Below are 15,516 nucleotides of genomic sequence, written 5' to 3' on the forward strand. Positions count from 1 at the left end.
ACACTGAAATGAAGGCAGAAATAAAGATGTTCTTCGAAACCAACGAGAACGAAGACACCACATACCAGAATCTCTGGGACACATTTAAAGCAGTCTCTAGAGGAAAATATATAGCAATAGGTGCCCACATGAGAAGAAAGGAGAGATCTAAAATTGACACTCTATCGTCAAAATTGAAAGAGCTAGAGGAGCAAGATCAAAAAAACTCAAAACCTAGCAGAAGACAAGAAATAACTAAGATCAAAGCAGAATTGAAGGAGATAGAGACACGAAAAACCCTTCAAAAAATCAATAAATCCAGGAGCTGGTTTTTTGAAAAGATCAACAAAATAGACAGACCACTAGCCAGACTAATAAAAAAGAAAAGAGAGAATAACCAAATAGATGCAGTAAAAAATGATAAAGGGGATATCATCACAGATGCCAGAGAAATTCAAACCATCATCAGAGATTATTACAAACAACTCTATGCACATAAACTAGAAAACCTGGAAGAAATGGATAAATTCCTGGACAGTTGCCTCCTCCCAAGCCTAAACCAGGAAGAAGTCGAAACCCTGAATAGACCAATAACAAGGTCTGAAGTCGAGGCAGCAATTAAGAGCCTACCACCCAAAAAAAGCCCAGGTCCAGATGGGTTCACAGCCGAATTCTACCAGACATACAAAGAGGAATTAGTACCATTCCTACTGAAACTATTTCAAATAATCAAAAAAGAAGGACTCCTTCCCAAATCATTTTATGAGACCAACATCATCCTAATACCAAAACCCGGCAGAGACTCAACAAGAAAAGAAAATTACAGGCCAATATCCTTGATGAACATAGATGCAAAAATCTTCAATAAAATTCTGGCAAGCCGATTGCAACAGCACATCAAAAAGCTTATCCACCATGATCAAGTAGGATTCATCCCGGGGATGCAAGGCTGGTTCAATATACGCAAGTCTGTAAATGTAATTCACCACATAAACAGAACCAAAAACAAAAACCACATGATTATCTCAATTGATGCAGAGAAGGCCTTCGACAAAATTCAACAGCCCTTTATGCTAAAAACGCTCAATAAACTAGGTATCGACGGAACGTACCTCAAAATAATAAAAGCTATTTATGACAAACCAACAGCCAATATCATACTGAATGGGCAAAAACTGGAAGCATTCCCTTTGAAATCGGGCACTAGACAAGGATGCCCTCTCTCACCACTCCTGTTCAATATAGTACTGGAAGTTCTAGCCAGAGCAATCAGACAAGAAAAAGAAATAAAGGGTATTCAATTAGGAAAGGAGGAAGTCAAATTGTCTCTATTTGCAGATGACATGATTGTATATCTAGAAGACCCTATCATCTCAGCCCAAAATCTCCTGAAACTGATAAGCAACTTCAGCAAAGTCTCAGGATACAAAATCAATGTGCAAAAATCACAAGCATTCCTATACACCAATAATAGACTTAAAGAGAGCCAAATCAAGAACGAACTGCCATTCACAATTGCTACAAAGAGAATAAAATACCTAGGAATACAACTAACAAGGAACGTAAAGGACTTCTTCAAGGAGAACTACAAACCACTGCTCAACGAAATAAGAGAGGACACAAACAGATGGAGAAACATTCCATGTTCATGGTTAGGAAGAATTAATATCGTGAAAATGGCCATACTGCCCAAAGTAATTTACAGATTCAACGCTATCCCCATCAAGCTACCAATGACCTTCTTGACAGAACTGGAAAAAACCACCTTAAACTTCATATGGAACCAAAAGAGAGCCCGCATAGCCAAGTCAATTCTAAGCAAAAAGAACAAAGCAGGAGGCATCACACTACCGGACTTCAAACTCTACTACAAGTCTACGGTAATCAAAACAGCATGGTACTGGTACCAAAACAGAGATATAGACCAATGGAACAGAACAGAGGCCTCGGAGGCGACACAACATATCTACAACCACCCGATCTTTGACAAACCTGATAAAAACAAGCAATGGGGAAAGGATTCCCTGTTCAATAAGTGGTGTTGGGAAAACTGGCTAACCATATGCAGAAAGCAGAAACTGGACCCCTTCCTGACACCTTACACTAAAATTGACTCCAGATGGATTAAAGACTTAAACATAAGGCCTAACACCATAAAAACCCTAGAAGGAAACCTAGGCAAAACCATTCAGGACATAGGCATAGGCAAGGACTTTATGACCAAAACACCAAAAGCATTGGCAACAAAAGCCAAAATAGACAAATGGGACCTAATCAAACTCCACAGCTTCTGCACAGCAAAAGAAACAGTCAATAGAGTGAATCGGCAACCAACAGAATGGGAAAAAATTTTTGCAGCCTACCCATCTGACAAAGGGCTGATATCCAGAATTTACAACGAGCTAAAAAAGATTTACAAGAAAAAAACAAACAAGCCCATTCAAAAATGGGCGAAGGATATGAACAGATACTTTACAAAAGAAGACATACAAGAGGCCAACAAACATATGAAAAAATGCTCATCATCACTGGTCATTAGAGAAATGCAAATCAAAACTACATTGAGATACCATCTCACGCCAGTTAGAATGGCGATCATTAAAAAATCTGGAGAAAATAGATGCTGGAGAGGATGTGGAGAAATAGGAACACTTTTACACTGTTGGTGGGAGTGTAAATTAGTTCAACCACTGTGGAAGACAGTGTGGCGATTCCTCAAGGACCTAGAAATAGAAATTCCATTTGACCCAGCAATCCCATTACTGGGCATATATCCAAAGGATTATAAATCGTTCTACTATAAGGACACATGCACACGAATGTTCATTGCAGCACAGTTTACAATAGCAAAGACCTGGAACCAACCCAAATGCCCATCGATGATAGACTGGACAGGAAAAATGTGGCACATATACACCATGGAATATTATGCAGCCATTAAAAATGAGGAGTTCTTGTCCTTTGTAGGGACATGGATGAACCTGGAAACCATCATTCTCAGCAAACTGACACAAGAACCCAAAACCAAACACCACATGTTCTCACTCATAGGAGGGTGTTGAACAAGGAGAACACATGGACACAGGGAGGGGAGCACTATACACGGGGGTCTGTTGCGGGGGAGTGGGGGGGACAGCGGGGGGGGGAGTTGGGGAGGGATAGCATGGGGAGAAATGCCAGATATGGGTGAGGGGGAGGGAGGCAGCAAATCACACTGCCATGAATGCACCTATGCAACAACTTTGCATGTTTTTCACATGTACCCCAAAACCTAAAATGCAATAAAAATAAAATAAAAATAAGAATAAAATAAAATAAAATAAAATAAACATATCATTTTTTGTAGACAAAGGATTTGCTGAAGATCTTGGTAAAAATTCTTATGTTTAGCTCCTTTGACATCATTCATTAATACACCAAAAATTTGTTAATTTGCCAAGGTTTGACTACTCACTATGTGCTAGAAATGCAAAGGTAACTAAAATATTACAGGTACCTTTGTAATCTAATGGAGGCTATCGATCTCTAAATAAATATTGCAATAATGGGACAAATGCTGTAATTTAGATATGAATAAGGCACTATTCAATCAGCAAAGAAAGTGCTTATCTCTGCTTCCAGAGCTCAGATAAGTCTTCTGAAGTTATATTGAATCTTGAAAGGTGACTAGGAGTTTGTGGGCTGGAGAAGAACATTCAGGACAAGAGTCATATGAAGACAGAAGGGTACGAAATTGATGCATTTATGAAACTACTGATAATTAATCATTGCAAGAATGTAGAGGGAATGTGAAATAATGAGACAAGAAATGGAACCAGGAATGAAGTTTATAATGGAAATTTAACTTGTTAAGGTATTACACATTACTTAAAGGTGTGACATGATGAAAAATTACATTTTAGAAGGATCAGACTCAAGCATCTGTGATGAGGATATTATTAAAATGTATTTCCAGATAAGCAAAGGCAACTAGAAATACGACTTAGTCACTAATTGCTGTAGGAACTGAGAAAGAAGAATGCATCCAAGATTTCCATATTTTTGACATGAGCTACTGAATTAATTAATATTTACCATAACAAAAATTGGAGAAAACTAGAGGAAAAGCAGATTTGAGTGGGGGCAGAAAATGAAAATATTTCTGAGCCACCCTGAATTACCTTTAAACATTACTATTCTTAAATGAACATGAGCCAAGTATTTTTTTCTGGAATAGTTTCTTAATGGCAATAATCACTACCTACATATTTATTAATTTTGATTATTATGATATTTCATTCAGAAAAGTAATAAAATTAAAAATATATTAAAGAAACTTATATTAAGGTAATAATAGTATTATGACATTTAATACAGTAAGTTAGGAGAGCCACATGCAGTCGTGTTTTATTTTACAATTGCTGATAATACACAAAAGGCATAGAACATTGTACAGGATAAATGGTAATATTAGGCCACAGAAAATACATTTTAAAATACATTTTAAAAGTTTGAAATCTTACAAAGTATGGTCTCTGACCACAAGAGAATAAAGCTAAAACTCAACCATATATATATGTACATACATATATATATATATGTACATATATATGTATGTATATATGTATATATATGTACATATACAAGAGAATAAAGCTCTCTCTATATATATACACAAGAGAATAAAGCTAAAACTCAACCATATATATATATATGTATATACACACACATATATATATACACATATATATACACACATATATATATACACATATATATACACACATATATATATACACATATATATGTATATATACACACACATACACATACATACATACATACATACAGGCCAGGCGCGGTGGCTTATGCCTATAAACCCAGCACTTCGGGAGGCCAAGGCAGGCAAATCACGAGGTCAGGAGTTTGAGACCAGCCTGACCAAAAAGGTGAAACCCCAGTCTCCACTAAAAATACAAAAATTAGTCAGGAATGGTGGTGCATGCCTGTAATCCCCGCTGCTAAGGAGACTGCAGCAGGAGAATCGCTTCAACCTGGGAGGCAGAGGTTGCAGTGAGCAGAGATCATGCCATTGCACTCCAGTCTAGGCGATAGAGCAAGACTCCGTCTCAAAAAAAAAAAAACAAAAACAAAAAAACAACTAGAAAATTTACAATATGGAGATATTAAACTCTTAAATAAACAATGGTTTAAAGAAGAAATTATAAGTATAATTCAAAAATACCTTGGGGCAAATGAAAACAAAAACAGAACATATGAGAACTTACTGGATGTGGTGAAAGCAGTGCTGAGAGAGAAATTAATACCTAGAAATGTTTACATTAAAAAGGAAGAAGCATCTCAATTACCTTAACCTGATATCTTGATGAACTGGAAAAAGAAGACAAAACAAACCCAAAGCTAGCAGATGGAGCTATGTAGGAGCAGGGATATTGTATGATGTTGCAGTTAAGTTGGTATCAACTCAAACTAGATTGTTATAAATTTAGAATGTTAAATATATTTCTTCCTCAGGATAATCACAAAGTATCTAAAAGATATAGACTAAAGGAAATGAGAATGGAGTGAAAATGATTCACTGCAAGGAAACAGAAAAGAAAATAGCTAAACACAATAGAAGGCAATAATGAAACAAAAGAAGGCAATAAAGATTAGAGTGGAAATAATGAAATACAGAAGCAAAAAACAATAAAGAGTAACAGAAATCAAAACTTGTTTCTTTGAAAAGATCATCAGCCGGGCATGGTGCCTCAATCCCAGCACTTTGGGAGGCCAAGGTGGGTGGATCACCTGAGGTCCAGAGTTCGAGGCCAATGTGGCCAACGTGGTGAAACCCTGTCTCTACTAAAAATGCAAAAATTAGCCAAGCATGGTGGCAGGCACCTGTAATCCCAGCTACTCAGGAGGCTGAGGCAGGAGAATTGCTTGAACCTAGGAGGCAGTGGTTGCAGTGAGCTGAGATCGCACCACTGCACTCCAACCTGGTTGACAGAGCAAGACTCTGTCTCAAAAAAAACAAAAAAAAAAAAAGAAAAGATCATCAGAACTGACAAACCGTTAGCTAGATTGACTTAGGGAAAAATTGAGAAGATGCAAACACTAAAATCAGAAATGAAAGTGGGAACATTACTAAACTTACAGAAATAAAAAGGATTGTAAGAGAATACTGTGAACAATTGTGTGCCAACAAATTAGATAATTTAGATGAAGTGGACAAATTCTTAGAAACCAATGAATTATGTAAAATAATTAACGCCAGTCTGTCTTAAACTCTTCTGAAATATAGGAGAAAACACTTTCTCATTCTGTGAGGCCAGCATTACTTTGCTACCAAAGCCAGAGTAAGAAATCACAAGAAAGGAAAATTGCATGTCAGTATCCCTTGTGAATATGGATGTGAAAACACTAGCAACTGAATCCAATAGCATATTTAAAGGATTATATACTATGACCAAGTAGGAATATACCAGGAATGCAAGAGTGGTTCAACGTAAGAAGTTAATTACTGTAGTATACTATGTCAATAGAATGAATGAAAACAAACAAAAAAGATCATCTTATTTGACAAACAGAAAACAAAAATCCAACAACACACTTCTATGGTAAAAACATGCAGAACACCAAGAAAAGAAGGGAATTTCCTTAACATGATAAAAGGGCATCTATGAAAAACGCACAGCTAACATCATCATACTCAGTGATGAAAAACTAAAGGTTTTCTCCTTATATCAGGAACAAGGCAGATATTCCTGTTTTCACTAGTGCTGTTCACCATTGTACTCCAAGTTCTAGCCAGAACAGGTAGGCAAAGAAAAAACAGCATCTACATTGAAAAGAAAGAAGTAAAACTATGTCTGTTCACAGATAACATGTTGCTACATATAAAACTTTCCTTAATTCATAAGAAAGCTATTAGAGTCAATGAATGAGTTCAGCAAAATTGCAGGATACAAGCTGACCACACAAAAATAATTTGTGTTTCTATATACCAGCAATAAACAATCCAAAATGGAAATAAAAACAATTTCATTTAAAATCACATCTGAAAATTTCCTAGGAATAAATTTAACCAAGGAGATGAAAGACATTGAAAATTATAAAATACTGCTGAAGGAAATTAAAGAAGACCTAAATAAGTGGAAAAGCATCCCATGTTTATGGAATGAAAGAGCTAATATTTTTAAAAATGTCAGTACTACCCAAAGTTATCTACAGGTTCAATATAATTCCTATCAGTATTCTAATTGTCATTTTTTTTTTTTGCAGAAATAAAAAAGCCAAACCTGAAATTTCTATGATGTTTCAAGGGGTCCCAAGTAGTCAAGACAGTCTTGAAAAAGAACAATATTGGAAGAGTCACACTTCCTAACTTGAAAATTTACTACAAAGCTTAGAGTAATCAAGACAGTGTGGTATTGACATAAAAATATACCCGTAGGCTGGGCACAGTGGCTCACACCTGTAATCCCAGCACTTCGAAAGGCCAAGGTGGGCAGATCACAATGTCAAGAGATTGAGACTATCCTGGCTAACACAGTGAATCCCTGTTTCTACTAAAAATACAAAAAAAAAAAAAAAAAAATAGCCGGGCATGGCGGCACACGCTAGTAGTCCCAGCTACTCAGGAGGCTAAGGCAGGAGAATCACTTGAACCCAGGAGGCTGAGGTTTCAGTGAGCCAAGATCACACCACTGCATTTCAGTCTGGGTGACAGAGTGAGACTCCATCTCAAAAAACAAAACATAAAACAAAAAATACACCTGTAGACCAATGGAATAGAACTGAAGATATAGAAATGAACCCATGCATCTACGGCCAATTTATTTTTGACAAAGGTGACAAGTCAAAGCTGTGACAGTGGCTTTGAGAAAGGAGTTTCCTCAACAACCAGTTTTTCACATGCAAAATAAATGACCCATACCTCACACCATATAGAAAAATGAACTCAAAATGGATTAGTGACCTAAATACAAGAACTAAAACCATAATGCTCTGAAGAAAACAGGGATAAATCTTCATTGCCTTGGGTTTGGCAGTGGATTTTTATATACTACCCCAATAATATAAGCAACAGAAGAAAAATATAGATGAATTAGACTTCATCAAAATTTAAGTTTTGTGCATCAAACAACATTATCAAGAAAGTGAAAAGACAACCTATAGAATGGGAAAGTATTTTAAAACCATATATCTGATAAGGGTTTAAAATCCAGAATGTGTAAAGAACTTGTACAACTCAATAACTACAAAAAACAACCTAATTTTAAATGCACAGAGGAATTTCTCCAAATATATACAAATGGCCAATAAGACATAAAAAGATCCTCAGCATCACTGGTCAGTAGAGAAATGCAAATTCAAGCCACAGTGAGAGGCAACGTCACACCCACTAGGATGGTCATTAAAAAATAATGAAAATAACAATTTTGACAAGGATGTGGAGAAATTGGACCCTCATGTATTGCTCACGGGAATATGTAATACAACCACTGTAAAAAACAGCTTGGTGGTTACTCAGAAAGCTAGGCATAGAATGAGCAAGCAATTCTACCTCCTAGGTATATACCTAAAAAAATTAAAAAGAGGGACTCAAACAGACACTTAAATGCCTGTTCAACATAACATTGTTCACAGTAGCCAAAAGATGGAAACAATTCGAACATCTATCAACAGATGAATGAATAAATAAAATGTGGTATGCATATGTAATGAAGTATTATTCAGCCATAAAAGGGAATAAAGTTCCACTATATGTGGAACATTAAAGAATTTTGAAAACTTAATGTTGAGTGATATAAGCCAGACACAAGAGGACAAATATTGTATGATTCCACTTACGTTATATCTCTAGAACAGATATATTCACAGAAGCAGAAAGTAGATTACAGGTTACCAGGAGCTGAGGTGAGAGGTAAATGGAGAATTACTGCTTAATGTTTACAATTTCTGTTTTGAGTGATGCAAATGTTTGGGAAATAATAATGATACACAATATTGTGAATGTATTTAATGCCACTGAATTGCATACTACTTTAAAAGTTTGTTAAATATAGTTTACAATAATAAGATTAAAAGGAAAGCCAAAGTAGTTATCTATGAATGTGAAATTTATTTCTGGACTTTGTTGTATTCTATTTTATATGTCTACCCTATGCGAGTCCTACATTGTCTTGATTGCTATAAGCTTTGTAGTGACTTTAAATCAGGAAGTGAGAATCCTTCAACTTTATTCTTTTGAGGTTTGTCTAACTATTCTGTGTCCCTTGAATTTCCATATTAATTTTAGAATCCTCTTGTCAATTTGTAGAACTGCATTCTTAAGCCCAGCTCTGCCACTCCTAATTGTGGGATTTTTGAAAAATTACTTGTCTGATTTTTTTCATAATCATTTGTATAGGTTATAAGAATTAAATGAGAAAATACATGTAAAGTATAACATAATGCCTGGCACATAGTAAGTGCTAAATATACTACTTGTAGTAGTATTTCAACTGTTACTACCACTATCACTGCCAATGTAATACTATTTTTATATATTGACTATAGTAAAATAGAACTATGTTTTACCCCTGAGTGAATTCTTTCTTCAACAATGAGAAGGACAGTGTAATGTAATAGAACATGAAATTTGGAGTGAGTTATTATCTAGGCCTGAGTGCAGTAACTGAAATACTGATAGCATATTAAACTATCTGTGTTTAATGAAGTCATGAAAACAGAAATGTTATTTTCAGAAATCAGTTCAGAGGTCAAAACTACTAGTTGTTAAAGTTATTGTTTTGGTTATAGTCAGGTAATAGAAAGAAATGATGGGCTGAAGTAGGTTTATTAGTGAACAGGTGTTTTTAGTAATGTAGTTGACTCCATTGTTTCTATTAGTTTTTTTTCTAGATTTCTAGTTTCTGGGTTTTTTTTTCTGTTGTTTATATCAACTTTTATCTCCTTTCTCATTTGTATGTTTAGCATAATATGGAAGCCCTCCAAGTTTATTCTGTTTTTTAGCCACTTGATCATATAGCTGTCTTAGAATGATCTTGTTTACTACATCACTGGTACACCTTATATAAAGTGAATTAAGTTAAAATTCATTTGTTTCCACCATTCAATCATGGTATTTAAAGTCTAAGAAATAATTCTCGGGGAGCAGGGGAAAAAATAAAATAAATAAGAAATAATTCTCAAATCAATATTTGAACACGAGTTTCATTAGTAAGAAAAAATGGTAATAACAGAGTCTTAATGCATAGTTAATAAAAATCATTTGGTTGGATTTTTTGTTTTAAATAGAAACCAGAGTGGTATTTATTATTTTACATTTGGGAAAGGAGATATCCTAAAGGATCTAGAATACTTAAGTCTCTTATGTATGATACTCCTTTTTCTGTTACCGAGGTGTACTTATAAGCTCAAATAAGTATTCAGAAGGTTCCTTTGTAAGCATTGAATTGGAACAAAAGCAGTTAAGTAATTTGGAGTTTAATAGCCTAGAGTACCTGATAGAGAGATGTGATGGGACCCACAAATACCCTGTATGTAATTTTAAAGTTTCTAAGTAGCCACATCTTAAAAAGTGAAAATAAACAGGTGAAATTAACTTTAATAATATATTTAACCCAATATATCTAAAATGTTATTATAACATGTGCTCAATACATTAAAATTATTCTTTTTTAATACTAAGTATTCAAAATCTGGTGTGTATTTTACACTTACATACATCTCAACTCATTCATTAGCTAGTTTCTTCAGTTGTATAAGAATTACTGAATGTCTCTATGTCCCAATTTCCCAATTTTTATAATAGAGATAATTGCAAGGATTAAATCAGATAATATACATGATATATACCTGAACCATGATTTTATATAAAGCTTAGTTACTTTATAATAAATATTTCAAACAGGTGAATATGACATATAATGACATCACTGTCTCAAAGCAAAGAACATTTTAAGGATTAAATTATCTGTAACTCCCAAATTCTCATCTCTTCCCCTTGGACAGTGCTGGGCACACACATCTCTCTGATTCCCTGTTCAAATTACTTTAAAAAAGAAGCAAAATCAATGTTGGTTCAACACTTGTTGCCAATGTACCACACTAATGCAAGATGTTAGTATCAGGAAAACAGGATTGTAGGGAAGGAAGGGAGGGAATATGTGAATGCTCTAATTTCTGCTCAATTTTTTTGTAAACCTAAAACTACTATAAGAAGTAAAAGCTGTGATTTCTTTTTTTAAAAAAAGCAAGCATCATGTTTGCCATCAGTTCCTCATGCATGTTAGCTGTGACAGAATACAGCAGTAAAAGTGACAGTTTCAGCATTATTAATAACATCAATAAGAGGAGTATAGTTATGGGTAAAAATCTAATTTAACATTTTCAGTAGTCATTCATTATCTATCTCTTTTAAACTAATAAATGGAAAACGTATGCACAAAATGGTTGTTTTTCCTCCATGGTTGTTGGGGTGAATACTGGGAATTATTGATAGCATTCTGATGGTAATGGCAGAAATCTTCCACATTTTTTAAACACTATTGCTGGTTTTGAGAATATTTTCTTCTCCTAATTTCAGGTTGGGTGGGACTATATCAGCATACAAGATAGTACCAGACGAAATAGAAGAAATCAAGGTATAGTATGGCATTTTTCACCTTCACAAAGACTTAGCATCTTGGTAAGGGTTGGGGGAGAATTGCTTTTTCTTTCTTTCTTTCTTTCTTTCTTTTTTAATTATACTCTAAGTTCTGGGATACATGTGCAGATCTTGCAGGATTGTCACATAGGTATACACATGCTGTGGTGGTTTGCTGCCTCTATCACCCCTTCACCTACATTAGATAATTCTCCTAATGTTATCCCTCCCCAGTCTCGCCACCCACTGCTATCACTCCCCTAGTCCCCCACCCCGCAACAGACCCCAGTGTGTGATGTTCCTCTCCCTGTGGTTGATGTGTTCTAATTGTTCAACACCCACTTATGAATGAGAACATGTGGTATCTGGTTTTCTGTTCTTGTGTCAGTTTGCTGAGAATGATGGTTTCCAGATTCTTCCATGTCCCTGCAAAGGACATGAACTCATCCTTTTTTATGGCTGCATAGTATTCCATGGTGTATATGTGCCACATTTTCTTTATCCAGTCTATCCTTGATGGGCATGTGGGTTGGTTCCAACCATTTGCTATTGTAAACAGTGCTGCAGTGAACATAGGTGTGCATGTGTCTTCATAATAGAATGATTTGTAAACCTTTGGGTATATACCCAGTAATGGGATTGCTGGGTCAAATGGTATTTCTATTTCTAGATCCTTGAGGAACCATGACACTGTCTTCAACAATGGTTACACTAATTTACGCTCCCAACAGTGTAAAAGCATTCCTATTTCTCCATATCCTTTCCAGCATCTGTTGTCTACCGATTTTTTAATGATTGCCATTCTAACTGGCATGAGATGGTATCTCAATGTGATTTTGATTTACATTTCTCTAATGACCAGTGATGATAAAGCTGGAGGCATCATGCTGTCTGACTTCAAACTATACTATAAGACAGCAGTAATCAAAACAGCATGGTGCTGGTACCAAAACAGAGATACAAACCATTGGAACAGAACAGAGGCCTCGGAATTAATGCCACACATCTACAGCCATCTGATCTTTAACATATCTGACAAAAACAAACAATGGGGAAAGGATTCCCTGTTTAATAAATGGTGTTGGGAAAACTGGCTAGCCATGTGTAGAAAGCTGAAACTGGACCCATTCCTTACACCTTATACAAAAATTAACTCCAGATGGATTAAAGATTTAAACATAAGACCTAACACCATAAAAACCCTAGAAGAAAACTTAGGCAATACCATTCAGGATGTAGGCATAGGCAAGCACTAAAACACTGAAAGCATTGGCAACAAAAGCCAAAATAGACAAATGGGATCTAATTAAACTCCAGAGCTTCTACACAGGAAACGAAACAATCATTAGAGTGAACGGGCAACCAACAGAATGGGAAAAAATTTTGCAAGCTGTCCATCTGACAAAGGGCTAAATATCCAGAATCTACAGAGAACTTAAGTTTATAAGAAAAAAACCCCATCAAAAAGTAGGCAAAGGATATGAACAGGCACTTTTCAAAAGAAGACATTTATGCAGCCAACAAATATCATTGCTTTTTCAAATGCCATTGAATCTTTGGGTATGTTAGAATATTATTTAATTTTTGGTTATCATAGTTGAATTAAAAATTTATATGCATCAGATAATCACCATCAGATTTATCTGCCATTTGCAATGCATTTCTGAGAAAAATATTAGAAGAATCAAAAAGGAACCCTTTCCTGTGCTGTTCATTAAAAATCTACATAAGAAAACACTGTATATAAGCATTAGTATGCATAATGGATTGTTGCAATTTCTTTTCCCTATATGCCTTCACCAATTTTAAATATCAGTCCTTTAGTAGATATTTTTCTGGGTTCCTTTGAAAATACAATATACCAATTTTAATTAAAAATTTACATTAAAATAATGAAAAATTGACTTACTCTTTAAAAATCAGAGCATTACTACATTCTTCTATCTCTAACGTTTTACTAAGTCTTATGGAATATTAATCTTCTAACATAATATATTTTTTTTCAAAAGCAATTTATCATCTATTGAGAACTGAATATACTATTTGTTTCATGAGTAAGATTTAATAATTGGTTAGTAATAGTGAAGGATAGACGATACTGGTTAAGTTGTTAACAATGATGTAAAGATCACAACAAATCATTAAGCTTGATTTGATTAAACTTTTCAATATCAAGTTCAATAAATTCAAATCTTTCAATAAATTCAAATTCAAGGTAATTATTTAATTCTGTGACTTAACGGGCTTTTTTTTTTTTTTTGAGACAGAGTCTCTCTCTGTTGCCTAGGCTGGAGTTCAGTGCAGTGGCCTGATTTCAGCTCACTGCAACCTCCAGCTCCTTGGTTCAAGTGATTTTCCTACCTTATCAGTATACAGTGTTCCATTTTCTTCACATCCTCACTACAGTTGTTATTACCTGTCCTTTGGATAAAAGCCATTTTACATGGGATGAGATGATATTGTAGTTTTGATTTTCATTTATCTGATGGTTAATTATGTTGACTACCTTTTCATATGCCTACTTGCCATTTGCATGTCTTTTTTTAGAAATGCAAATCTTTTGCATTTCTTACAGGGTACAAAATCAATATACAAAAATCAGTACCATTTTTATTTGCCAACAGTGAACAGTCTGAAAAAGAAATAAAATATAATCCCATTGGCAATAGCCACAAATAAAAGTAAATACCTAGTAATTATAGGAAATGCAAATTGAAATCTTTCACCTATTTTTAAATTGGATTACTAGATTTTTTTTTTCCTATAAAGTTATTTGAGCTTCTTTAATATTCTGGTCATTAATTCCTTGTCAGATGGGCAGCCTGCAAATATTTTCTCCCATTCTGTGGGTTATTTCTTCACTCTGTTGATTCATCTTTGCTGTGCAAAAGACTTTTAATGTGATATACTCCTATTTGTCCATTTTTGCTTTGGTTACCTATGCTTGTGGAGTGTTACTCAAGAAATTATTGCCCAGATCAATGTCCTGGAGAGTTTCCCCAATGTTTTCTTGTAGTTTCTTAGTTTGAAGTCTTACATTTAATTTTTTAATGCACTTGTTTTTTATATGGTGAGAGATAGGGATCTAGTTTCATTTTTTAGCATATGGATATTTAGTTTTCTCAGCACCATACATTGAAGAGAGACTTTTTCCCAGTGTATGTTCTTGACATCATTGTTGAAAAAGAGTTCACTGTAGGTATGTGGATTTGTTTCTGGGATCTCTATTCTGTTCCATTAGTCTATGTGATTGTTTTTATGCCAGTACCATGATGTTTTGGATATTATAGCTTTGTAATATAATTTGAAGTCAGGTAATATGATTCTTTCCAGTTTTGCTCTTTTTTCTTAGGATAGCTTTGGCTATTCTGGGTCTTTTGTGGTTCCATATAAAATTTAGGATAATTTTTTCCATTTCTGTGGAGAGTGCCATTAGTATTTTGATAGGGATTGGATTGAATCTATAAATTGCTTTGGGTACTATGAACATTTTAATAGTATTTGTTCTTCTAATCCATGAACATAGAATCTCTTTTTATTTTTTGATCTCTTTAATTTCATTTGTTAGTGTATTATAGTTTTCATTAATCTTTCATTAAGATCTTTTGTGCTTTGATTAAATTAATTCCTAGATATTTACTTTTATGTGTGGCTGTTGCAAATGGGATTATATTTTCTTTCTTTTTCAGATTGTTCACTGTTGGCAAATGAAAATGGTACTGATTTTTATATGTTGATTTTGTATCCTGTACCTTTCTGAATTTATCAGTTCTAATAGTTTTCATGTGGAGTCTTTACATTTTTCCAGATATAATATCATATCATATGCAAATAAGGATAATTTTACTACTTCCCTTTCAATTTGGATTTTCTTTTTATCTTTCGCCTGTCTGATTGTT

At 34.5% G+C, this 15,516-nt stretch overlaps 1 protein-coding gene across 21 annotated transcripts in view; it reads left to right on the top strand.

Annotated features, from left to right (window-relative positions):
* GPHN (gephyrin) overlaps window positions 1-15,516 on the top strand; it is a 689,448-nt gene that overhangs the window by 278,207 nt on the left and 395,725 nt on the right. For all 21 annotated transcript variants that reach the window (XM_064374964.1, XM_064374972.1, XM_012438040.2 and 18 more), the window contains exon 3: window positions 11,558-11,615. In XM_064374964.1, coding sequence (XP_064231034.1) covers window positions 11,558-11,615 — 58 coding nt within the window. The remainder of the gene's footprint in view (window positions 1-11,557; window positions 11,616-15,516) is intronic.

This window comes from Aotus nancymaae, unplaced genomic scaffold, assembly GCF_030222135.1.
Source record: "Aotus nancymaae isolate 86718 unplaced genomic scaffold, 86718_ANA_hifiasm-v0.15.2.pri h1tg000011l, whole genome shotgun sequence".
In the NCBI taxonomy this organism is placed as follows: Eukaryota; Metazoa; Chordata; class Mammalia; order Primates; family Aotidae; genus Aotus; species Aotus nancymaae.